Source organism: Egretta garzetta, unplaced genomic scaffold (genome assembly GCF_000687185.1).
Source record: "Egretta garzetta isolate BGI_Z169 unplaced genomic scaffold, ASM68718v1 scaffold430, whole genome shotgun sequence".
Classification (NCBI taxonomy): domain Eukaryota; kingdom Metazoa; phylum Chordata; class Aves; order Pelecaniformes; family Ardeidae; genus Egretta; species Egretta garzetta.
In genome coordinates, this window is record NW_009258267.1 from 261,920 (window position 1) to 289,288 (window position 27,369).

The 27,369-nt window shown below is 39.4% G+C and overlaps 1 protein-coding gene across 2 annotated transcripts in view; it reads left to right on the forward strand.

The window, feature by feature from the left end:
* RNGTT (RNA guanylyltransferase and 5'-phosphatase) overlaps positions 1-27,137 on the forward strand; it is a 188,331-nt gene extending 161,194 nt beyond the window's left edge. For both annotated transcript variants that reach the window (XM_009648891.2, XM_009648884.2), the window contains 2 exons: positions 21,407-21,530; positions 24,379-27,137. In XM_009648891.2, the coding sequence (XP_009647186.1) occupies positions 21,407-21,530; positions 24,379-24,542 (288 nt within the window). In that variant the 3' untranslated portion in view covers positions 24,543-27,137. The remainder of the gene's footprint in view (positions 1-21,406; positions 21,531-24,378) is intronic.
* The last annotated feature ends 232 nt before the right edge of the window (positions 27,138-27,369 follow it).

Below are 27,369 nucleotides of genomic sequence, written 5' to 3' on the forward strand. Positions count from 1 at the left end.
TTTCCTTTCTTCTGCACTGTTTTCACTCACATAAAGGACTGCGTCAAATTCAGTATCTTAGTTTTTATCTTCAGGGTGCTCGCATGGTCTGGGATATATGAAAAGTTACCTGGCATAGGGTTACCGGCTGTGTTTGCCTTCCTCAGGAATGCAGGAAGGTTTTGCATTAAAAATAAAGTTAATTCTCAGTAGTGAGATGGTTTTCAGGAGGGCAGCCTAGGACTTGAAGTCAACCTGACAGAACCTGAAGTGGTCTTGCAGTCTTCTGTCCCAAGCTGAAGTTGCCTTGCTTTGACTTCGTGTCCTAAGCAATAATCTGAACATGTTCAAAACTAAAATTCTGAATTTGTGGCGGCAGTAACAGAAACTCTGGGAAGTAAAAAAACTGCCTGACCCACACAGTTTATATCTTGTAAAGAAGATTAGGGAGGTGCTAGGGAGAATTTACTGAACAAACTGCAAATTAGAAAATGTTGTAAGGTGCTAGCAAGAAATCACCCACTGCTCATTCCTAAGTTGCACATTTCTTAAAGGTAGCAATTTTAGCTCATTTTGAAAATAGGATACTTTTGAACCATTACTTTGAAAATTAATTAGGAAAGAAAAAAAGCATGTGGCTTAATTCTTTATCCCTCAACTTCCTTTCATTTCTCTACATCTTGACGTTCTTTGTTGCAGCTTTTCTCAAAAGCTAACTCTTAAGGGCAAGGGGTCCTTGACTGCCTGTGTGTTTGTGTAATCCCTGGAATATTAGAGCCCTCAGTCCTGCCTGGGAATGTTAGACATAAATAGTATAAGTGAATAGTAATATATTTTATGTGTGTGTTTATATTGCAGTAAATGCCAGCATACAGTGGGCATATTTACTCTCTATAGACAGACTGAGGGGAAAAAAACCCACTAAAAAAACCATAAAAATAATTAAGCCTTGGATTTGGTGATGTAAACAGGAAAAGAATAACAAGTAGAAAATCTGCATGAGCGCTGCAAAAACCAAAGCAGCGATTTTGTATGCTGTCACAATTGCTGCCCCTAAGAACAAAATGTTAATGAGGTATAATTTATAAATTCCTCTGTTCTGATGGATCAGATAGTCCCCATTTTCGTTTTTGTCATGATTATGCCTGTGAATTCAGTTTAAAAATTTGTTCTTTGTAAAGCATGTGGTGTTCCATAGAACTCCACAGAATTAGGAAGATTACCTCTGCAGTTTTCTGTTGTTGCTGCCAGTAAGATAGAATAGTTGGTGCTTGGTTTTGGACTATGATTTTTTTTCTTTTTTTTTTCTTTTTTTTTTTTTTTTTTTTCAATTGGGCAGCTTTTGTTATTTCAGCTCCTAGTAGTTTTTTTTGAAAATCAATCCAAGTTTGTTCTTGCTAAGCATAGGGTAAATTAAACCTTCTGAAAAGGTTAAAATAATAGCTAATTGATTGTAGATCTTAATTTGTTGGGGTTTTTTTAGTTTTCTATTTAATTCTATATTAACTACTTAAGAAAAAAAATCTGCAAATGCTTCTGATGAGTATTGTAAAAATGAACAGATTGCAGTTTTTAAGCCTTCCATTTCCTGGGCTTTGGGATACAAATACCTCCTAGCAATAGAAAATCAGTATGGTAATACCTCATTTCTCAAAAAGCTTAGAAAAACAAGTGCTGACAAAGGAATCTCGTGAAGCTTAAGAGAAGCAAATGCCGGGTTTGTATCGGGGACAGCACCAGCCCCTGCAGGAGCTCAGGCTGGAGCCTTACCAGCTGCGCAGCAGCTCTGTGGAAAAGAGCCCGAGGGGCCCAGTGGCAACAAGTTGAACGCAAAGCAACCATGTGCCCTTGCTCTGGTAAAGGCCGCCCATGCCCTGGGCTGCGTTAGCTAGAGCATAGCCAGCGGGTCAAGGAAAGGCGCTCTTCTCCACTTGAGCATTTGGGAGAGACGTCTGGAGTAACTGTGCACCATTCAGGACTCCCTGGTGCAAAAGAAGACATCCCCCCGGAGCAATTCCTGAGGGAGGTCATGACGAAGGGTAGAGCCTGTGGCCTATGAGGAGAGGTTAAAGAAATTGGGTTTCTGTGGTCTCTGAAGAAGAGAAGAGAAGGTGGGGGGGACAACACTAATTGCAATCTTCCATTATCTAAAGTGAAATTGCACAAAAAAAGAGAGCCAGACACTTGTCAGTGATGCTCGGGGAAGGAGAAGAGGGAAAATTCTAGTTGGATGTAAGGAAAAAGAATTGACAGTGAGGTTGGTTGGGCACGGCAATGGGTTGCCTGGAGAGGTGGTAAGCTGTCTGTGGGGATTTTCAAAGTTTAACTGGAAAAGGCCCTGAGCAAGCTGACTCATCCTTGAACTTAATGCAGCCTTAGAGCAGGAGGTTGGATTGAGTGATGGCTGGAAGCCCCTTCTAACCTGAATTTTTTGGTTCTGTGACATTCTAGACCATAAGTAGTCACCACTGTGAAATATAACTAGTTCTTAAGGATATATAAAACTGCATCATTTACTGTGTTTATTGGGAAATTGTACAGTTGGATGTTTTCGAGCCTCTGCTGCTACTGATTGAACAGAGATTAATTTCAGTCCATAGTGTTAACAGACAGCGTACCAGTCAGTTCTTCCCTCCTTATCTTTTCCTGTGGCTGCGACCATAAATTGCATTATATGAGGCTTTCAATACTTCCATTCTTAGCATCTCTTTTTCTTGTTAAATGTTTACCTTTGTAAGTGGCTTGTTTCCTCATAATATCAAAAATTTGAAAAGATTAATCTTTTTTTTTTCCATTAAGAAGTAGAATTGCTTTACCTTCCAGAGATCCTAAGTCCTCTTTCAAAGAACATGCTGTGTTTCCTTCACTAAAGTGTTTATTTAAAAGAAGAAATGTGGTTTTTTTTTTTCCTTTGAAGTTATTCTGCAGCTATTTTCACATAATGAGACAGTATGGATTTTTTAATGGAGTATGTGGTATATGTTGAGAATAAAGCATCTTTGGCTTAAACTAAAAATCTGTGAGCATAACTGGAACTGAGAGAAGCTGGTGTTCTCAGGAATGGTTCTAAAACTTAAGAGGTTTATAGATTTTTCAGTGCCATATAACTAATTTTAAAAGAATGATAGCAAAGAAGAAAAGATTGGAAGTGGTTAGATTAGTAGCAAAGCTCGAGAGTAACAGGCTGGAGGAAGAGCTGCCAGTGGGTAGCCATTGGATGTAAACACACTGAGGAGACTTTGCAAATGCGTGAAATGGGGAGTAACCGTTGTGCATAACAGGTATCAGTAAGGAAAGACGAATGCGTAAGAGTGTGCAACACGGGACGGCCGAGTACTGCAGAAACAAACTTTGCATATATGCTGGGAAGACATGGCCATGCTGTCTAACATTCATACCTTCCCTTCTCCTCCAGTTTTGTCTGCAGCCCCTGTTCCAGCGGTGACATGGACCTACGGTCACTTTTAGGAGAAGCCTCCAAAATTAATCCCTAAGACCCATTCATATTTTCTTCTTCAGTTCTTTTGGTTGGAGTACTTTTGTCGTAATACCTATGAGATTAAGCCAACCAGCAATTTTTTACCACATTAGGGATGGTTGATTTGGAGTTTCCTGTTTTGTTTCATTTGATAAATAATCAGATTTGCAACCAGCAGTAGCTAATATATGTGCCATCAGACTTCAGTTTTCATTCTTTTCTTTTTTTTGTCTCAGCATTCCTTCTTCTTGAATTCATTTGCTTTCGTACCTTCCTGGTAATTTTCCAAAATACTTACTGTTGACTCCAAACAGTTACTATTCTGAGAAGTATAGTCATACAGAAAACTGGATTTTCAAAGCAATAAGCAGATTGTGCTTACAGTAGCTTTCCTATGCACGGTGATATGAAAACATACTATTATAGATGTGAGCATTAGGACATGCAGATTATGTCTCATTAAAATAATACACTAATAGACAAATAGTTCATTTTCCATGTTGAAGAGATGGCAAAACAAACAGGTTAAGCTGTGTCTCTGAACCATAAAATTATTGCTCACTACCAACTAAAAATTGCTGAGGAAGCTACTGGGAATGAGAGGTTTGTTTTAGCAATAGAGCATATGTATGTGCATAGATATTGCAGGTACTTCTCATCTGCGTCGCATTGAGCCCTCATACTTGTCACAGTGGAATAAGTGACAGGTCATTGTAAAACTGCCAGATTTCTTGTGCTGTAGTGCAAGTTGTGTTTTGCTGTTGTCCTTGTCCTCTTTGTCACATTGTTCTTTCCCAGGCTTCGCTGTTTGAGAGCATTCTGGCTCCCATACGTGGGTGATTTGGGGCTGGCACCATCTTTTGTTTTGCTTTCTTCTGTTTTACAAAAATCATCGTAGAGAAGAGGATGATTTTTTTTTTTTATGATGATTTTTAAGCTCTCGAACGTGGTAATTTGGTGCTGCAGCTGTTCCCGTGTTATAACTGCATTGTCAAACCCGGGTTGGGTGTGCCTCGGCACACAGAGAGCATCATTTGTTCCGAGTAATTGGGGATACCTTGATGCCAGCAGCTGTTTATGGGGCCAGCTCCTGTGCTTGACTGAGTTGCAGCAGGGACTGCTTTTCCTTTGATGCAGACATCCCCGTGTTTACTTTCCATAAATGCAATTGCATTTGCATTTTCTTTTGACTAGAATACAATACTCAAACAGCATAGCAGTGTGCTCAAGCTTCTCGGAGTTCTGGGCAATTTAGGAAGCTCATTGTAGATAATTGTCTTCTCAGAGAAAGTAGTGTCCTAAATCTGTGTCTCTTTACGGTTTCCTTCAGAAATTATTCTTTTCATGTCATTTTTTTATTGTAGTTGTTATTTTTTATTCTCTTCTGATTTTTGAAATGTGTTCTTTGACTTTTCTTTCTGCATTAGAACTGTGTGCAATAGAGGCTTTTGGGACTATAGGCAAGTGAAATAAAGGCAGTAGAATGGATGATAGTCAAAGAGAGAGAGAGCAGATACAAAAAAAATTATAAAACTTGAACCCCATTAGAAATTTATTCTAATCAAATGAGACAATAGAAAGGTATTTGGACAAAGTCTTTTAGGTCTTTTTTTAACCATTTCTTAATGGTTTATTACCTTAAAGTGGCATGAGAACATCAGCTGAGATCAGGCTTGAGGGGGGAAGAGAAAGCAAATTGTTGTTATAAACAGTTTATAGGCAGACTATATCTAAATTTGTTAAGCTTTTTAGAGGTGAGTTATTTTGAGTCTAAACAAATGAGGTTGAACTTGATAAATGAGGTTGAACTTGTAGTACCTTTGTGAAATGCAGATGATAATGTCTTTAAAATAAATTACTCGTGAATAAATCAAGATGTTGAAGTTGCAAAGGGTGAGAAATGGTATAACAGGGAAATTCTTTGACTAGGAAATTGTTTGAGACCTTTCTTTATAGTATATATTAAACGCATAGTGAGCATCATGAATGAGAAATATTTTAAATGTCAGATACTGATAAGATTGGAGAAAAACAGTTGACAGCAAAAATGATCATATTGAGAGGTACTGTGCTGGTTTAGGGCTAGTAAAAGGCAAATGCAGATTAAATTTAGATAAATGAAAAAGAATAGGCCTGCAAACAATAACTCAGAAGGTAGAAGAAATATCAAATGAGATAATTATGCAGGATATCAGCTTACAAAGGAGAAGGGGTTGTGGATAATATCCTGTCTAATTATAATACCTATAAAGGAAGATAGTCACCCAAACTAATTTGAGCAACCGTATACCCCACAGGCTCCCTGTGTAGACAGTGGAAACCAGTTCAATCCAAGAGTCTGGGAACCTCTAAGAAAACCTCCTGACAGTTGCCTCCCTGCATCTTTTAAATGGCTTTCTAGAGGTGCCGGTCTCTCTCAGTGGATTACATACCGAAACTAGCTTCTAAATTTTAAGTACCTAAAGTAATGGTGCGAATACTCATGTTGCCTCTGGCCTTTTCCAATTACGAGATTAAAGGCTGGAGTAAACCCAACTTCGTACTGTACAGCTGTTTTAACTGCAAGTGAGCATTTCCAGTATAGTATTCCCTACAGACAAGCACTGTGCCTTAAATGTCACTTCAACAACTGCTAATAGATTTCCAGAGATCCATTTTTTCCACCATTTCTGTCCTCAAATATAATCTGTAAAACCAGATAAAGCTTAGTTTCTGTTAGACCTCTGATGAGAAAGTTGGTGGCTCTTACAGAAGGCTAGCAAATAAGGAGGAAGGTGGAATTAAACTAGATTGTGCCCATGAAAGGTTGGCCTGTAGGCAAAAAGAGATTTCATACTAGTAAAAGCAGAAGGATGCTTATCTCCTACGCAAGGAAATGATAAATAGCACCTGTTCAATTCGAAGAATGCCTTTGAAACCTAGAAAGCAATAATCCTTGGGGAAAATGAAGCTGTATATAGACAGTAAATCAGGTAAGATTATTTCTTTTTGCATTCTTAATTCATTCCTCTATTTGTATGATTTACGGGGAAATACTTAATTAAATGATTTTTTCATCAAATTGGCTTTCACCATTTTCATTGCAAGGGTCACGTATATCTCTGCTTGGCAGTGTTCCAGAATGGTTATAGTATTTGTAAAATTTCACACCTGAGAAACAGAAATATATACTAAACCGCAGTTGAATAATAGTGATGCGGTATCTCGTTATGTAATAGTCAACAAAACCATTATTTATTTACTTTTTGTTTGACAATAGTCAAACAACTGCAGTTGTATCTTTCCAGCATAAAGTGAGAATAAAAGTGAACAACAGAGCTCAGTGGTGCTATTATATTTCAGCAAATTGAAGTTTTCAAAATGCCACTTCTGCTTCTCTCCAAAGAAAAAAAAGGTTGATTGTAGAGAAAATAGCATGTTATATCTTTGAGAAAAATAGCGTAGAAAGAATTGAAAAGGAAAGATCAGAGATGTGGCAGCATTGTTAGAGCCATTGTGCAGACATTTTATTTGTATTGCTAAGAACCATAGAAGTTTTCATTTACTGGGGAGGAAACTGTAAATATGCAATATTGCTTTTTACGTTACTAACTTCATTGAGCTACTGTTTAATTGGTATATAGAAAAATTTCTGCCAGTGACTTTAAAACCAAATGCTATAATGAAATGTCACTTCTTCTCAGAAAAATGTTACTTTCCTTTGATTAGCTGAAGTATTAAATCTGTTCCAGTAAATGAATCTATTGATTTTAGCTTAATGTGTTGTAATAAAAAATATTTGAGTATGTTCTCAGTTGGTTGATTCATGAGATGCCGTGCTGGATTCTGTACAGGCATCGATGTGAGATTTTTATCTGTTTTTCATGCGTGAAGGAGAGAAGTTGGCGTTGGTACAGAAGGGAAGTAGAGACCTGGGTTCTGCTGGAGGGCAGTTCTCTCACTTGAGCTCTGGGGAAGGCATCCACAGGCTTTCTTGCGCTGGGTCTGCCAAGACCCTGACAGTGCCCTGAGGTGGGAGGGAATGAGGCCATAGCAAAATAGTGCTGTAAAGCCTAGGTCCAAAGGCTAGGACCTAGACTGAGGTCTTCTAGAGGTCTTCTAGAGGTGGTTAACATCAACTATGGTCCTCACTGCCTTGGGGAGCTGCCCATTGCCTACGTATTAATGCTGTGCCACACAAGAAATAAAATGCCCGCTTAGTGTCATATGTTAACCTACCCAGTTGTAATTTAATAGCAATATAGACAAGCGCAAGCCAGCTTCTGCTTCATTTCATTAGTGGGTCATGGTTAGCCACGCTTGATTGCTGGCCGTTGCAGGAGCATATTAGCTAAGTGTTGCAGCATTTTTTCTGTACTAACACAACCTTGGAAGAAACCTGTGTGGGTTGTAGGGAAGAGACTGGTCTATAGTAGAAGCAATGCAAAGGAATATAAAAAAGCAGAATTAGACACAAGAATGTTTTTGGGTTTTTTACACAATAAATACAGGTACTGCATTTTCCTCCATCATTACGTTCTCTTTCCACTGGTTACGCTTTGGATGCCACTAATGCATAGAAAGAGGTTGCAGAGTAACTTAACTTCAGTAGAAGGAAAACAAAGGACATCTCTGAATAATTTAGAAGGACGTTTATAGATCGGTGAGTCAGAGGTTTTGGACTTATAATACTGAAGTTAGCACTAAAGCAAACAGACCCTGAATTACTTAATTACTAGCTTGTTAATATTTCATTCAGAACTTTAAGGAAAAAACCCCGTAATTAGTAACTAGTGGTAGTAGTTGTAGCAGGAAACTGCAAACCAAGGCTTTCTGTTTCAGTTCATGGATTTCCCCACTGTGTGCACTCTTGCTTGACAAATCAACTCCCTTTTACCTTGGGCTTTTCAACTGTAGAATAATGTGTGTAAAACTTTTATCTAAAGCAAACTAATGAAGTTGGTTTAACATATAAAAATACACTTTGAGATTATCGGGCATTAAGTTACAGAGTTGCCATGCCATTACCTGGTTTTTCTTTCTCTTTTCTTACCTCTTTCCAGTGCTGCCTATTCTTCTAGAGAAAGGCCTTTAAGAATTTATTTTTTCCTGGCTGGAATTGTTATTGACATTGGCTGGCTCTAGAATGGTTTTATGATGTTACTTGTAATGCTGTTACATCATGTGGAAAGCAAAACAAATGTTTTCAGCTGTATTTGTTAGAGAAGTAATGCTGTTTCAGTCCTGAGCCTCAGGTGGGGGAGGATGGCTGCTCAAACACAGCTGTAGCACTTGAACAGAGCACTCAAATTAGGAGAATTTAAGAACTGGCCCATGCAGAGGTCTTTGCAGGATAGAGCTTTATGACAAGGGATTTTTTGGAGAGGTCACCTGGTTAGAAAACTCAAGAGACTTTTCTTTGGCTTGCTTGCCTTATCTCTTGCAGGCTAACTGGGGGAAGTCAGTTTGTGAAATAAGAATGAAGATTAAATGTTGTCGCTCACTTACTTTTGTTACTGATCTACCATACAATAGCAAAGGGTATGAGCAAAGCCACGAAAATTGTGCTTGTGTATGGGGGGCTTTCCCAGATTTGCTGTCTGTCAGGGCTTTGACAGAACCAACTATCAAACCATTAATTATCTGCTGTTGTCAGCGCTCACCATTCAAAGTTGTAATCCTGTTTAGTTGGTAGCAAAACAGAAACTCGGGTAAAATCCTTATTGCTTTGTCTAGAAACACTGCTGCCCAAACAGAGCAAGAATTTCATTGGTTTCTCAGGCCAGATCTGGAAAAATCTGTAAAAACCTCTGACACCAGTTGTGGCTCTTCTGAGTCCATGCATATTGTCCACTCCTCTCCCTCATGATTACTGCAGTCTATCGCCCCACTCCATGTCCATGTCAGTGGTGTACTGGGGAAATCTGGTTTGCTTACTCTGCAGATTCATTAATAACAAGGAATGGAAAGGAAGTAGGGGCTTGCAATGAAAGGTAAAGCAGTAAGAACCCCTCTATAGCCTCATTTACCGACAAATTTATGCCATCGATATATTAGCCCTTGCTTACCTTTCTTTTAGTAGAGGACTGACCTCATCAACGGGCAGGCACCATAAAACCATTTGTAGTGTCTGAGCCATGATTAACTTCCCTACCTAGCCCCTTCCGCTCTGTAACCCCACAATGATCAAGAAGACCTGCATGCTTAGATTTTAGATTATAGGTCAGATTATACTGAACGTCTTTAATTGCTTTTGAAGCAGGAGGAAAAAAGCTTTCCGTGATTTAAGCCTCAAAGACAGTTAGGCTTTGAAGTTTAAGGCAAACTATTCAAGAAAGGGAGGGAGTTCAAGCCAGCTCAATGCTATAAAGGCAGTTGAGAAGTGAGTTAGGGCAGTTGACTTTCACTACCACAGTTGCTTTGATCAAAGCTAATTTTTGAAAGTCTGCATTAAGTCAGCAGCCATTAATCTTTTTGTTGTGATGTATTATCAGTAATGGGAAGAAAAAGATTATTTTCCTTCTAATTGAAATCTTAGAAGGATGAAAAATACAATGAAAAATCTCTACCATGGCTTTTGCAGCTTTTTCCCTAACATCTTTGCTTTACTATTTGGATTTTATAGCATTGCTGAATAGATTTTTTTTAGTTGTTGGTGGTGTTTGGCTCTCCTTGGCTTTGTGCTTTATATTACTGCAGTGTTTCATCAAGGCATTTATCAACTCCCTCATGTAAGTGGTTCTGGCGGTCACCTGAAACTCATCCTGTGTCATTAGCTACAAAAATGGAAGGTTGAGTCAGCAGGGTTGTGAACTCCAATCTCAGCAATCAGGAATGAGCATGCTCCCTCAAATGGCGAAGTTTTAAAACTCACTGAAGTTTGACACTTTTTTTTAGTCTTCCTGTATTTGAAAATTTTAAGTCCTTGCTTTCTTATATAATACAAATACAAAACCTGAGAACTTTCTTCAAAAAAATGTTATTCTGCTGTAAGAGACTTGAGTGATTTCAAGATCTTAAGGAAAGAGTAAGTATTACATGGAGCATATAAAAGCTATGATGAGCAAGACTGAGCTCTCCTCTCTAGCTTGATCCTTTGGTTCATAGGAGACTTGGTTGATGACAAACCATTCAGTCTACTGAAGTGGATGGCAACCGTCTGAATTTTTATTTCCTGCAAGTCCTGTAAGCCTCTGTATGTTCTGGTATCAGAGTTATGAATAACTAGGAATTGCCTCTGAAATGTATGAAGGAAAAAAAATGTACTACTTTTTGTCAATATGTCCTAGGCAAAAACTGAAACACATATTAAATATAGATTAACAGTGAGTTTGCTTAGTTCTGGTCTTAGTTCATGTGCACATTCTCTCTGTACCATCTCAAGGTTTTCAAGTATTAATAGGATTTCTAGATGTTGAAAACATTTATAAATTCATAATCTTGCTCCCTACCCGCTACCTTTCTAATAATGCTTGCATAGCATGTTTAATAATTTACATATCACTTAGATACCGGTCTTCGATAAAGTCGGTATGCCAAATTCAGCTTCCAATGTTATATGTTTCTTTGTTTGCCTACTATAGTGAAGAATATGAAGTCAAATTTTGACTTTATCTTTCTTAATGTTATTATGCAGTAATGTTCTGAGGCAAAGAAATTTGAACCATGGGGAAAGCAGAGCTGCTAACAAACGGGTTCGGGCTTTGTTAGGCAGTGGAGTAGACACATGAATATATAACATATGATTATCATAAAATTATGGCCTGGAAATTGAACAGTCATGCTGCTGCATTTTAGACAGTACATTTATAATAGGCTGTAATAAAGTAAACATTTTGAATGGGTGTAAGAAGAGGCATTACTTGTGATCACAAATGTATGTTCAATTCATGCTTTTGAAGCTCAATTTAACAAAGCAAACAAATTTCCTTGTAGTGTTATCACAATTGTTCTCAGTGGTGAATTTTGATTTATGGGGAAAAAAACTTCAAGCGTATAAAACTGGCTGTTTGGGATCTAAATGGAAGAAAAGTATATGATTCATAATGGCTGTAATTTGAAAGCTGTGTGTTGTTGCAAGTAAAAGTGGGTTTAAAAGACTCACTTGCAATTACTTGCTACTTTGGATTCTAGTTTAAATGTCTTTGGTTTATTCTGGTATCATTTGGCGGTTTTCTGAAAGAGTATAAACCCACGGTTTCTAAGAATGTTTCAGAAGCCCAATAAGCAATGACAAGAATGAGATTTAGAGCCCAATCCTGGTAACAGTACTGCGGGCTAATTGGTCTTCTGAAACTGCTCCGAGGTATAGAACTGACAAAGATAAGAGTTTGTAGAGCTGGGGCCCGTATGAAGAGTGGCAGATACGATCTGACTCGTAAAAGTAGTTTTTCCTCAGACAACGCTGAAAGGCTGCTGGGAAGCTCCTGATAGCCCAGCCCTGGGGCGTCTCCCTGTGACCCATCCCTGGTGGCATGACAGCAGGCGACAGAACCCCTCGTAGGGTGTGAGAAGTACAGATAAAACAAGATTAATTTAGGCTCCTACAATAGTAATAGCCTGGCTACAAAGAAAAGACGAAAAACAGTCGTATGAGAAAGTACACTGGAAAATTTATGGGTGATAAACACCAAGGTTTGTCAAGAGAGCCATCACTATAGAGGTGAAGTCCAACATGTGAGAGGCAGAAAATGTCAGAAAAACTCTTCATCCTGTTCTGACACAGTCATCTAGGTTCTCTTTGGTTTATTTTGAGGTATAGAAATAGCGTTGCCAAAGGTTGTAAAACAGCAATAGCGCTGCTTTGTCTCTGCAAGATTTGTTTGGGTTTCAGCTGATAAATTATTAAAGAGATCTCAGCTGCCCTGTGTCACAGGATTTCTTGGTAGCGTGAGTGCAAGTACCTGAGGGGTAATTAAGATTGGGTTTAGAGAACCTAATGGGGGGTAAATGTTTTCCCTGTTGTGTGACCACAAACCATCTCTCTCTGTTTCCCCATTTGCAAACTGAGAATAGTAAGCTTTATGAAATTCATAATTTATGAATGAGCTAAGTGGTGTTTTCAAAGTATATTCTCTACTGTTGGCGCGTAACTCTTGTCTCCGGACCTTTGTTTCCTACCGTGCAGTGCTCTGAGTTTGCAGCTGGCTCCCTTTTGCAAAAGCAGTCCGAGTGAACAAAACACAAATCAGGATTAAGGCTGGCTTTCATGAGCTAGCTCACGTCAAGCAGAAATACAGTCTTCAAAATATATCAGGCTGTGGGTGAAATGTTTCCTCCCGGAATCATTGCTACGTTATGATTACAGCTTTTTCTATCAGCTTGCACTGTGTATCCTTGCTCTGTCTTCCCTGCCTGTACAGTTGCTGATGGTGGTGGTGCTGGTGGCTTTTTTCAGAAACCTCCAGTGGATTACTTGTCCTTCACTGAAAGGATTTTCTTTTTGCTTATTTGTTTTTGCATAACCTGCTATGCTGAACAGTTCTGCTGTTGCTGTGGCATTTTACTACTTGGCTTGCATCTGCCTGTTTTTCTTTGGTACTTTGACAAACACCCTCAAGTTTCCATACTGACCCCAGGGATTATTAGTGGCGCAATTATTCTCGGTGTGCCAAATCCAAGCTGGCTGTCCGTGGCCTCTGCAAAGTAACCCCAGGTGCTTGCACTGAAGCACTGTTCTTACCTCTTCTGACAAATTCATGAGCTGTAGAGCAGGTGAAGCTCGTGTTTGTACCAAATATGCATCTTCTCTGCAGTAAGTTTGCACTGGCGCTTGCTTGGAGAGCTCTGTTACTGCTTTCTTAATGCCTGGGTGGTTTACTGCAGTTCCCCCATCCCCTAGAGTTTCTTCCTCTTTCATCAGCACATGCTGAGGGTCAGAATTGTTTGAGCTGTTTTTTTAATATGACTATTTAAGAACTCATCGCAGTGGAGGTATACCAGCTCCATGAGTCCTCACTCAGCACAGAATTCTTCCATTTCTCAGTTTTTACAGAAGATGTACACGGAGATCTTTTTTCTTTTAATCCATAGACCTGTGACGATTAGTATGCCTGGGCAAGGAGTATCAATCTAGGAGGACAACCATTTATTACTTTGTTTCATTTAACTGTTCAAGATGTGTATGGACCCTCGGATCTCTGCTTCCCATTCTTGACAACGATTAAAAGAAAATAGGTTCTTGAAAAGCTTTAAAGTTCCCTGAGGAGTTCAGTGGAGATGGGAAAGTCTAGCAGGAAGGTCAACTGCTCTTTGAGTACTGTAGATGCCTGAGTTATATTGCCCAAAAGTGTTCAGAGAGTTTGGTGGTCTGCTGTGGCTGACCAGGTTTTCCTGTTGAGTTAAATGGGAAGTAGATAAAAAAGAGTATCTTGAAGAGTGTGCATCATCAAGCAAAGCATTTGTGCAAACAGATGTATTTCCACATGGTGGTCTTGGCAGTTACCAGTTACCTGCTTTGTTGTAGATGCCAGTGTTCCTCTGAGAGTCCCAAACAAAGCTCAGGAGGACATTGGGTTCTTACAGATAGTTCAGGTGGTGTTGCAAGGTCAGGTATATGGGAGACCTTCCAGGATACAGTAAGAAATCTATTTCCAGCTGGCACAAAGTTGTTAAACTTGTAGTATCACTGATAAGAGGAAGGCTTTTTATTTCTGATGTTTCCATCGGTTGGTTGTCAAGAAAAGCTCAGGACTCCAACCCATTCTGTGTATGAGGATATGGTATCCATATTTGAAATTACTACATGGAAGAATGAGAGATTCTCTGAGAAAATATTGTATGTAAAAAAGAAAGAATAAATCGCAAACCATGAGTTCTAGACACTGCAAGTCAAAAAAACACCCAAATCCATAATTTAAAAAAGCCTCATTCTTGCGATTTTGAAACGTTAATTTTCTTTTTGGCTTTTTCCATGATTCTCCAGTGTTTGATGTTAGTGTTGTGGTTTAATTTGGTGTGAACAAAAATGTTAAAATTTTTATATTTCTTAATGTTCCTTTCCAGGAATGAGATCTCAAAATTGGAGCATTTCCATTTCCTATGTACACAAGAAACAGCGTAGTTACGCTTAGAAGGCTTCTTTAATGTTAAATAGACATATCAGCTGCATTGTGTTTACCCAAGCTGATAACCATTTGTTGGGTAATATATTACTTAAAAGGAAACACAATCAGTATGTTTAATTTAGCACAGAATTGGTTACCAGTGCTCTTATTTTACTTTCAAAAAATCTATGTTTTTGATAAAATAATCTCTTGAATTGGATTAAGAAATGGATATTAAGATGCATTACAAAATTTGTTTTGGCTTGAATGAAAATGTGAAGCAGTTAACTTACTAACTTCTACCAGTTGACAGCATTAATATTTGTGGTCCTGTGTAGGCTAATGGTATGAATGGGCATTTAATAACCATCTCTTAAATTCTTATAGTCATTTGAGAAATCTTACTGCAGAACACATGAGATACTTCATGTGAAGGGGGAAAAAAGCTCTTTGAAAGTATCTGAACAAGCTGCCCGAGAATTAGGAGGAAGCACTGAAGGAACAACTTGGGACCTGTATTAGGTGCTGCGTTGTGCCCTGTAAGTGCTGGGGGCTCCAATAACTGCATGGCTACTGACTTTCTGGGATGTTCTCAGTCAAATCATTAGAATTTCTTCTATTCGTGTCCTCATCCGTAATCATGTGTCAGAAGTGCTTTCCCAGGATAGTCCTTATCCATACGCACATTCCTCTGGAAGCGCTGAGCATGCACTAACATCACACACTACAAAGCTTTGCTTTAGGTGTGTCCTCAAAATAAATGGGAGCCCTATTTCTCACTCCTCATTTCCTCTAAGCTGCCTTGGTTTGACATGAAGGTCCCTGGGGTTTGCTTGTGACCTTTAAGTCTTCAGTCTTCAAAAAGATCTCATTTTGAGTTTGGCTTATCTTTGTCTCTTCAGCAGCTGTTTATTTTGTTACTGCTGCTTCTTTATTTTTTATGTCTCCATCCTATTCCTTCAGGAAGTGTTGACCCCTCTCTTCATTTCCTCAAATTCCCATCTAATTGTTCTTCTTGTTCCCTGACTGTTGTCATTGCTTCTCCCTGCTCTCCAGATGATGCCCTTACTGCTATGGAGTCATAGTACCAGTGGGCAGGTTAATTCTCTCTAGGACATTGTATAGGACATTCCATATTGCTTGAGAAGTTTAGAAATAAAGTCTATAGTACTTCGCAGTTGTGGGCAGTCACAGCATTTGAGAGAAATGCAAAAATCAGGATTTGAGATGTGCTATTTTGCTAGAGAGGTTTTATTTCCTAAACTGTCATTTGCAGCTGAATGTATCCCAATACCCTCAGGACAAGGAGCTCACAGGTGCCGTATTTTTTGTATGGTTCTTAGAAAAATGTGGTTTAATTTTTGTAGGATGGCTGACTAGAGAAGGTGTGGGCTCCGGTTCTCCTGAAGTGGGAGACTGGGAAGCAACCAAAAGGTTTCTCCCCCTTGAACACACAGCTGATCATTTGTTTCAGGATGTACTGCTTTCACTTGTTTGCTTTGGCTGTGAGAATGGATCCTAATGGGGATAAGTTAGTTACGATATCAGAGAGAGGAAGAAGTGCTTTCCAGGCCTTATGTGGCAGCTCTAAACTTTTCTCCCCTCCAGGCATTGGAACTTGTGTTTAAAAGAAGAAAACAAGCAGTTTTCTGTACTTGAGCATATCAGAAAGGAATGCCTTCAGTGCACATGTCAGCTATAAAAAGAAAAGGCAGATTCTTCTCAGAAAATGGAAAGCTATTACATTTAGACTATCTTGCCTGTGTGTTATGGTTCCTTTTTTTAATTCCGTATTTAGAAATAAAGATCTTTTTAATTTCATAAGATTTCAACTGCTGGTTTTGCTCATTTGTTCTCTCATGGAAGTTAACATTCTGCATCTACTATTATGATCGTTTCTTCTGGGATCTTAGAAATAGGCTGATGGCTAGGGATGTGGAATAAGCAATAGAATGATTTTTCTTTCTATAAATGTTTGGTAATAGAGGGGAAAGTGCAACAAAAAGGCATTTAAAGAAAGACAGGATTTGAAATAGAATGTGTTAAGATTTTGCTTACAAACATCACTTTCTTTAAAGGGGATTATTTACTGAGCTAAAATCATTTCAATTGCTTTGAAAAAAATATGCATATGGAAACACAGGGCTTCTTTCAGTCAAGTCTCCATTTATCTAAAAGCTTATCTCCTTTTTTCTTTCTAAAGAACTTGAATATGGGGAAGGTAGATGTGTTTTGTAAAGTTTAAGCTTGGCCATTGTAGACATGCATTCTGAAATAGTAACTTCATTACCTTAAAGTCTACTTTCTCACTGTTAATACTTCTTATATAAAGTAGCGGCTTGGCCAGGGATTTCATTCTCCTTCGGGATTAAGGGTGGTGAGGCTGATGTTTCAGTGAAGTCTTCACAAAAAATATGTGTGCTTCAAGTAAATGAAAGAATGACTCAGCAGGTGGAACGATGGACTAGTCTGATGATCAAGTGCACTGGGGAGATACACAGAAAAGTCTTGGCCACTGGTAGTCAGCAGAGGTGATGCAGGCATGTTCACGGGACTCGAGCTAACTGCATTCGATATAAATGGTTTCTCCTCTTTTTCAGCTGGATATTTTTTCGCATTTTGCTCTTAAATTAACATAAAATGTGGCTGCATACGAACACACCGTTGTGATCAGTCTCAAAATGGCTCTCTTATTCTGCCAGGCGAGATAATTTGAGATGGGTTAGATATTTCACTTTTTTTAATATATTTTGAATTTCTTTCAGAGCATAGGGGATGGAGAGAGACTGGAAAATGGGAGGTTTCCTAAACCTTAACTGTCACCATTCTTAGAAAAATGAATAAGTTTACCCCACCAAAGTTTTTCCTAGTGGATAGCCCAGCTGATGATGGCAGTGGGAAGCCTTTCTCAGCAGGGAGAGGAAGATTAGCTGTCATCTTCATGTAATCTGACATCCTTAGGCAATGGTCTTGTATCACATCCAGTCTGATTTCATAATGAGCTATTGCTGAGATGGGGATGCAGCTCTTGCCCACTTTTTCCAATCACATCTTGCAATCTAGCAGTGATGTAGTGAATCAGCTTCCAAGAGGGAGCTCATCTATAGCAGCAGGTGGGCTGGTTCACAAAATCACACACAGAATGGCAGGGGTTGGAAGGGACCTCGGGAGATCATCTAGTCCAGACGCCCTGCTAAAGAACGGTCACCCAGAGCAGGTTGCACAGGACATTGTCCAGGCGGGTTTTGAATATCTCCAGAGAAGGGGACTCCACAACCCCCCTGGGCAGCCTGTTCCAGTGCTCTGTCACCCTCAAAGTTAAGTTGTTGTTCTTCATATGCAACTAAAACCTCTTATGTTTCAGTTTGTGCCCATTGCCTCTTGTCCTGTTGCTGGGCACCACTGAGAAGAGTCTGGCTCCATCCTTGTGACATCCACCCTTAAGATATTTGTACGTGTTGATGAGATCCCCTTTCAGTCTTCTCTTCTTCAGGCTAAACAAGCCCAGCTCCCTCAGCCTTTCCTCATAGGAGAGATGCTCCAGTACCCTCATCATCTTTGTAGCCCTCCTCTGGACTCTCTCTAGCAGTTCCTCATCCTTCTTGAACTGGGGAGCCCAGAACTGGACACGGGTTCCTGATAGCTGGATCAAATGAAGTTCGGGAACAGTGAGTGTTCCTGCCAAGGACCAGTTTCCTTCCTCTTGAAATGGAAATAGTGTACAGGTCAGTGTTCGTCCTTGCCCAGAGATGCTGTTCTGATACACACCACCTCTGACAGCCCTGTGTCCAAGACGTGATCCTCTGGGCTTCTAAGTCTGACTGGCTGTCTGAAAATAGGCTAGGGAATAAATATTTAATTCAGGGAGGCTCCATTGAGTCCTTAGTGTGGTGGGAGTTTCCGTCTTGAAATTGCTGAATGATGGTTCAAGGCATTTTATCAACAGCGTGGCAGAAGCATTGGCACTGTACCAAAAGCATCGCTGCTGCTGAGGATAAGCATTTTGGCTAAGAACTGCCGTCATTCCTAAGACACTTCTCCTGTTTCTGGAAAGCTTTAGCTAGATGTGGTGCCTCTCAGGAAGAGAAAGGATGGTGCATTATTTAGATACTCCTATGGACTGTAATACTTAAGGGGGAGAAGGAGGGGTGAACCCTGTAGTGCAAAGGGAGACTCAAGGAGGCACTGCTCTGAGCACCTCAGAATGAATTCCCAAAGGGAAGGAGATTCAAGACAGCTAAATTTGACCATTTCCCTGTCCCACTTTGAAGCTGAAATACCAGAAAGTAGCATGCAAGTGATAGGTAGATGTAAGGTGTGAATTACAGATACAAGTATCGCTATGGGCTTGTTCAGTCCTGTGCATAAACAATACCCATTTAGAAGTCTACTGAGATGCAATAGTAGAAGAGTATTTTTAATGCTGAAAAGTGTGTTTTGCTTGGAGTACTTGCAGTCTTGATCAAATGCCCAGCAGTTCCTAAAATGTTCATTAATATTACAGTAAGTACATTTACGAGACTGAGGTCACGTAACAAAGTATAGGGAAGAGTAGGTGCTGTATTTCTTCCTTTGTAAAATAATTACTACAACTTGCAGTTGTTAAAGACTATGATCACCAGTTTTCTAACGGGAAAATTCATTTAAGTCAGTGCTTTGTCAGGTTGTTCATATTTTGTGGAAAGATCTGTCTTCCAGATTGCTAATGAATGGCCAAGGAAGTAGCTAGGTAGTTAATAACACTGCTTAATTGCCCCAGTCAGATAAAGCTGCCATCTAATTTATTGCTGTTCTGAGCATCTGAACACCAGAGGAATGATAAACCATGAGAAAGCCTTATGCGATGGTTGGTTAGTCGAAGTCATTGCCTGCAGTTTTATACATTTCTCTCTCTAGCAGGTGATCCTTCTAACATTTCCCTGCTTTGGCAGAAAGTGAGACACACGCTCATACCCCCTGCTGCCCCTGCTTCCACTAGGCAGCTGTTTTCAAAGCACCGTACCTTCCCAAGGCACCGCGCAGCCAGGAGTTTCTTCCTGGGTTTATGTATCCATAGCGAGTTAGGAAAGGATGCCGTGTTTTCCTGCATACACCTAATGGGACATAAATGCGTCCACAAATGTGTGTCAGTCAAACTTCTGGACTTTTGTAGCTGTTCAAGGTGGATGGAAAGAAGTCACAGAATCACAGAATCGCAAGGGTTGGAAGGGACCTCAGGAGATCATCCAGTCCAACCCCCTGCTAAAGCAGGCTCTCCTAGAGCATTCTACACAGGACTTCGTCCAGGCGGGCTTTGAATATCTCCAGAGAAGGAGACTCCACAACCTCCCTGGGCAGCCTGTTCCAGTGCTCTGTCACCCTTAGAGTAAAGAAGTTTTTCCTCATACTCAACTGAAACCTCTTATGTTTCAGTTTGCACCCGTTGCCCCTAGCTCTTTGCAGGTGATGGAATGGACGAAGGAGTAACGTGTGACATGGAAACCTGACTCTGTCAGTCCTGCATCAGGACAGGCTTTTGGTTGCAAGCGGGTTTAACAAAATTGTCTTACAGTGCTGTGTTCACTTGACAAGTAAAATCCCAGGGCTGCCTATCTGGGAATCATAGAATCCTAGGTTGGAAGGGTCCTAGGTTGGGAGGGACTTGAACACAAGTATTCAGGGTAAATACCAAGAAAAATGTTAGGATTCTGCTTATCAAATTAAGGAGAAATCCTGTACTGTGCAGTGTAGGGGGACTCAGTCCGTGCTCAGTTCCTCTTCATGAATTAATTGCCTTTATCTGGGAATTAATGGAAAAGAGGTTCGTGGGCTTTTCCAGTGTATGTGCTATTAAGCTGCCTGGAGACAGTTACGGCCTTTTTCAAATCTGCATCCCTCTGACAGTAGCAAATTCCCGTGTCACTGCTCAGGAGCAAGTAGACAACAGAGGTGAAAAATTATGCTAATGAACTGCAATAACCAGTCCCTTTTTATGAGAGCACTTAGGCGTAAAGATCCCAAATCCAAAGTGTTACATTACCTTGTGCAGCTTTTCATTGGTAAACTATAGCAAACTAAAGGCAGCGAGCAGTTAAATACAGCTTTATACTTCTGAAGAGGCCCTTTGGAACAAAGTAGATGGGTAAAATTGTTAAAGCATTAGATAAGGTTCTCGGGTTACCATGGCTACTTGAAAATTTTGCATTGTATCATAGATTAGGATGCATAGGATGAAGTAGCCAAAACAACTAGGAAGTCCAATGCATATAAACTACATTTCCAAACCACACAGCGTTGCCAGATAGAAAGACAAATAGCTCAGGATATTGGTTGCTAACAAATCTATGAATCGATAAAGAGAGGCCTGAAGGAGATTCAGAACATATGTGAATTGAGATCACGCATTACTTCAGAGGTACAATCTTAATTTTTAAAGACAAATGAAGACAAAAAAAAAAAAAGAAAAGAAAAATCCTCAGTAACGTAAAGAGTGGAGAGATTTTCCATAAGCTCTTTCTTTTATTGAAATCTGACATTTGGCTTTGAGACCTTCAACAAAGAAGGTTGATGAAACATGGATAATACATTTCGTGTACTTAGGCTGGCAGTAGCACTTACACTGGAAGCAGTTTATTCCCATGGAAACCTATTTGCATTTGGGCCAGAAGTGACTTTTTTTCCCCTCTGTTAGAGCTGCTGATGTTTTAGCATAATATAATTGCTGTATATTGACAGCAGATTTGAAAAGTATTTTTAAAACGTTTGGGTAGCTGAGCATATGTATTATGGAGATGTAGTCTGTACAGTTCTTCTGTGTACAATGGAGGCATGTTGCTGAAAAATGCAGGGCAGCTTTTGATCTTCTATTATTTATCCCTAGAAGAAAGATAACAAAAAATGTGAAAAAAAATATGCTTATCCCAAACAATTTTTTTTTTTTAAACAGGTGACAAAAGAACTGAAACAGTACGACAATAAAATTATAGAGTGCAAGTTTGAAAACAACAGCTGGGTCTTCATGAGACAGAGAGTAGACAAAAGCTTTCCAAATGCCTACAGCACTGCCATGGGTGAGTAATTTGCTTTAAAAGTTTTTCAGGCTCAAATTTTAATTTTTCAACTCTGTTCCAGTTTAAGGAGGAAAGGCACTCTGTGTTCTCATTTCTAGTTTGAGTCCTGGCTTCTCTAACTTATTATAGTAATATCTCATCTTGCAAATGCTTATGTCATGTTTAGCTTTTATATAGCATGAATCCTTTGGCTTCAGGGCTATTTGATGAAGTCCGTGCATACTCTGATGTGGTCTTTTACAGATAGTGCAGAAGCAAGTGCCAAAGTCTTTGTAGAACTGCAAAGACTTGCTCAAAGAGAATTCACATGGCAGGGCACACCTCTTAAGTGAGACCCAGGAAAGTTCTTCTGGACAATAGCATTGCAACAGCAGTTAACTAACAAACGTCAGTTCCTAGGATTGCGTTGGCTTGTTGGGATGTAACGCAAACCAGCACGTGATGAGTTGAATTTGTTGAACAAAAAATCCATTATAATTTCACCTCTATTCAAAATGCCAAAACCATTATTTGGCAGATGAGCTAGGAAATTAATAGGAGAAAATGTCATCTTAATTTTCTACAATAGTTGTACAAACAATGAAGAGGCAAACAAATGAATGGTGGGGGTATAGCCCTGCAGAATTGTGAGGATTTTATGTTCTTCTACCAAAACACATTTTGCCAAGTATTGTAAATTAAAGGTTGTTGATTACTTTCTGGTGAAGTGTAAGAGTTTGAATAGAAGTGTGCAAGGCTGAATAACAATAGTCATATCGATACTGACTTTTGTTAAGTGCCAAAATGAAGTTTAATCATATTTAAGACCATGCTATTTACTAAGGCGTGCATAGGTGATGTAGGATTTTCTCTGAACCATTCTACTTGTATTTCTGCCTGAACAGTGAGTAGATTTTTCTTGAATAAACACAATGTGGTCATTTTGCCAGGAGATAATAAATCTGTTGGCACCTTAGGGAACCAGCACAGAACATAGCTGAAATACTTGCAGAGCAGACCTGTTGGAAAAGAGTAATCGGCCACAAAATTCATACGAGTACAAGGACATCTCTTTGTCACCGTGACCTCAATTTCTTTTCTCTGTTTCACCTTATTTTTTCAATAGTTAATTTTCCTTGGAGTTTTCTGTTCTTTGAAGAGTAGCACATTCTTCTGTTCTTCCTTCGTAAGAGCGTATGCAGCTGCACTTTTTCTCTTCTTATTTTCTCCATTTGTAGAGCAGTTATGTTATTCTTAACTCCTTTTTTTTCCCCTGCCAAAACATAATGAACTTCCTAAATAAAAATTAAAGGAAAATTAATTGCTACAGGAAGAACTGTTTTGTAAGAAATATTTCAATTTTTCCATGGGAATTTTCAGAACAGGAAGTTTTCTTTTGGCTTTAATTTTTCCCTTTTGACCATTTTTCAAAATCTCCAAAAGTTGTATTTTTCTCATTTGAGACTTCTGTTGTCCCCTTCCCTAGATCCTTTCTCCTCTATTTGCTTTCTCTTGATGAAAAATACTATTTATTTTTCCCCAGGGTTGAAAGAGCGACAAAATAAGTACCCGTCTCCACCTTGCTTTTGGCCTTTGATACCTTTCTAATTGAAAAGGGAAAGGCTTTTTGAGTGATTAAGCTAGGACAGCCCTTAAAAGTTGATATAGAGCTATACCGGCTGCCTTGTGGCACAAATTCTATTCCTAAATTACTGATAACCATAATGCTTTCCAACTGCTAAGTCGCATACAGTACAACTTCTAAAGCACCTTTTTGCCAAGAAATAATTGAGATAATAAAATAATGCTTGGAAGGTGTTTTATTAATTGTAAAGTAATGCTTTGAATGGTTCTGGAATTCTGCAGGAGAGAAAGGAGTGTTTTTAAGAGTCAGGAAGTTAAATATTGATGGTTATTCGCAACAATGCTACATTGCAAGTACATTTTGAGGAGTCTTAATGTTTAGTACTCTAGGGGGTCAATAGATTGTTTTGCATGGAAATTGTATCCAACCTGTGGCCAATCCTTACATGCTATAAATTATTCTCTAATGACTTTGTGCTTTCTTCCAAGATAGTCGTAGGATTCCTACTTAAGTGGCTCGAGAGGATTAATTAGAGGAGTATAAAGTTACACAGGAAAAGTATTAAAAATATTTTATTTGTTTTAACAGAAGTAAGCCTTTTTATTTGTTCTATGAAATCCTGTGGGCCGTTATTTACAAACTATGACCTGGGGAGTCACGTGAAGTAATCCAAGTGTGCTTATACATGCATGCCTTGGCCGCCATGCAGCACTGTGGCCTTTCCTCCATCTGGTCTGGTGTGCTAGACATGCAGCTTGCTTGGTGTCAAGTCTTCCAGCCACGTGAAGGTATATGGCTTGAAAAAAAAAAAAAAGTACTGTCCATTGTGGGTTTATGGTATTTATAGTACTTAGTGGTGAAAAAAAGAAGCTACCTTAATTCAGAGGTTTTCAATATTAAGCCGGTCTTGTTTCTAGCTATTCAGATTTGATGGGTGTGTTAAAACTGGGTCTCACAAGGCCTTCGTTGCTGTTGCTTGCCTCTATAGGATGTCAGGCTTTGGTGATTTTGTAGTTGCCCCATGAAACCTATACAGGCCTGCCTTTTGTTGGTTTTAGAAAGAGCAATTCCCATGAGGTAGAGGCCCACTACACTGCTTTGCTCTCTGGGGGGGCAAAGCAAAGCAGAGATACTTGACTCCTGACATCTTGTGAAAGTCCGTGTTTAAGGCTGAATACTTGAGCCAAATTACGTTATTTATTTTGCAAAGAGGGGATGAAATTATTGAAGTGCCAACTACAACAAATGGGTTTAGTAACTTGAGAATACGTTCTTTGTTCCCAGCTGTATGCAACAGCATCCAGAATCCAGTCACGAAGGAGATGCTGTTTGAGTTCATTGATAGATGTACAGCAGCTTCTCAAGGACAGACGCGGAAACACCACCTCGATCCTGACACTGAACTCATGCCGCCCCCACCGCCCAAAAGGCCGCGTACCATCACATAAGACCTTGGTCTCAGTGGATAGCGTGTTTACAGTCCTGCAGAAGGTGGAATGCAAGTGTGAAGGCTGGAAAAAAGAAATCTGAATTGCTGTAAATACTTGGGTGTGGTTTTTTGAGGGTTTTTTTGTTGGTGGTTTTTTTCAAATTCCACATACGAATGGACATTGTTTTGTAACTGATAAATTCAACCTTACCGTATGGTATTTGAAGATGAAATTTCCAAAGGTTTAGACAAGAACAGTACAATGAAGTCAATGGAAAGCTGCCTTGTTTATATATGGATCTCTTTTCACCTTTAATTTATAACCTCAGTAATCTGGAACTGAGAAAACATTGGGATGCTGTACTTTTTAGAGGTTGTGTTTAAAAAAAAAAAGCAGAAGTGTTTTTTTATTATTGTTACTCAACTGGTTGCGATTTGTTACCCATAGTATAATTGATCATAGTTTCTCTGCATTTCTGAGACTTGTGTTTAACAGCAAACAGCAATGTCGTTTGTGCTCTGTGTTGGTTAAAAACTAAGCCGTCTTAGATTTCACTAATTGCAAAATTAGCTGGGTTTTTGTTGTTGAAATATTAAAAAAGTGAATCCTTCTTGTAAATAGCACCCCTTCAAAAGGAAACGTGCCGGGTGTTTGTTTTTTCCCCCGTTTGAACCTAACGCACCAAATGTATAGTGGGCTGATTTTAGCTTTGCCTTTTTAAGTTTATCTGTAGATAAGGAATACACCAAATCCTTAGTATTAAGGTCTCTGTTAAGAGACTGTTTCTCGTACAGGGCTTAGTTCTCCACAGTGATACCATTGTAAATATTACTAAAACGTACACATCACTGTGACACGCAAGAGTAATAAGCAGCGCTAATCATGATGTCTTAGATCCAGGCACAAAATGGCAAAAGAAAGGCCAGGCAGCTCCTGTGTAACAGAGAAAGTAGTTCAGGTGGAAGAGAGCCACGTCAGACAGCCAGTCTCCTGGTTTAGGCAATTGCAGGGCACAGATGCACCATTCAGGGGGGCAAACGAGTGTCCTGGGGAACAGGATGCTCATCTTCAAAGGTGGGGTTGCCTTGTCCTGCGGCACCGTGCTCATCCGCTGATTGACTTTCATAGCGAATGCAGAAGCGCACGAATGCCCTGCTGGCTTTTGTTGCAGCGCGCTGGCAGATGTTGATAGTATTAGTTATGAGAAGCTGCGTTCTGGTTGTCTAATGGACGAGTTGTTCTGAGCTGGGTTTAATTGGAAACCAAATGCAGATTCTAAAGTTTACTGCACATCTATCAAGCAGGGATCGAATTGGCTTTTTCTGTAGTTTACTAGGTGTGTGAGTCGTCCATTCATTCAGCAATCTGATTAGTGAAGCTTATTAATTTGTTATAACTAAAATGCATTTCTGTTTAAATGAGTTTTAATGTTTGTAAGCAAAATTAACTCCTGCATTTTTTTTTTCCATATGGAAACTTTACGACTATGATTCGTGGTGGCTTCTCTAATTGTTTCAACCTGTTGTGTAAATGCACACGGCATCATTTGGATGGCATTCCTAGTGTCTCTTTCTGGGATGTTCCATATGTGTTTTAGAGAACTGAAGGAGATATGTAAGTTACTTTTTATACTACGGTAAAACTTGAGGGGAAAATATGTCTTCATCAAAGTTCTTTTTTTTCAAATGTACATAGTTTCTGCATATTATCTATAGAAAAGATATAATATCACCTATGCAAGGTTGCAAAATTATCTCCTAAAAAGAGCCTTATGAATTTGATGTAAAAACCTATGCAGCCTCTGTGCATCTTGCGTTGAAACACACCATTAATTATTTCTTCACTCGGTATAAATAATTTCCCCCAGATTATACTTGCCATTGAGGTTGTCACAACATGCGCTTTGTCACTGATCTTCATGGTTGTGCGGCGATTGCAGTGTCTCTGGTGATTACAGCCTTCGCCATGAGGTTAGGATGTTTCATTCTTGTAAGGATGTATCCAGGTTATTTCCATCTTTCTCCTTCCCAGCCCTTGCATCTTGTATTTCAACAAGACCGAGCTTCTGGCTGGCCTTTTACTTCAGAGCTGCAGCACCACAGGCTGTCTTCCACATGCGTTCCACCAAGCCCATGAATGTGTTGTGGCCCTTGTATTTCGACAGTGTCTTTTTTTTCCACACTCAACTTGAAATGGATACTTTGAAAGAGTAATGACTCTGAGAAGCTTTAGACCTCCACGTTCACACTTGATTGTCAAACTCTTCTTGCACTATGACCTGCAGCTTTTTAGAGAGGTCAATCGCCTTTGCTTTTCTGGAAAAGGAAGCTACTGGGGAAGGGTCGAAAGAAGAACTGGATGAAAACAAATGGAATTTCACTCGGACCAGATGGGCTTAATGTGTGAGAAATGCAAACCTCCTTCCCGCGCCTCTAGATATTCAAGAGATTGAAGCCAAGAAGCAAAGAAGAGTCTGTGCCAGGAAAATAATGATGATAAAAAAACCCTACCTTGTCTATTCTTTGGTGTACAGCATGAATTCATCCACTGTTTTGTCATTTGTTAAATATATAATTAAAATTTGGTTTCAGTGGAGTTTCCAGAAAATGTAAGTACATTCCTCTGCAAACTGTGTATTAAGTATTTTAATAAAGTCAATGGTTTAAAATACTGTTGTGGTTTAACCTCAGCCATCAACCAAGCACCACACAGCCACATGCACACATCCCTGCCCCCGGTGGGATGGGGGAGAGAATCCAAAGAGCAAAAGTAAGAAAACTCATGGGTTGGGATAAAGACGGTTTAATAATTGAAATTTAAAAAGAAAAATTGTAATGAAAAGGAA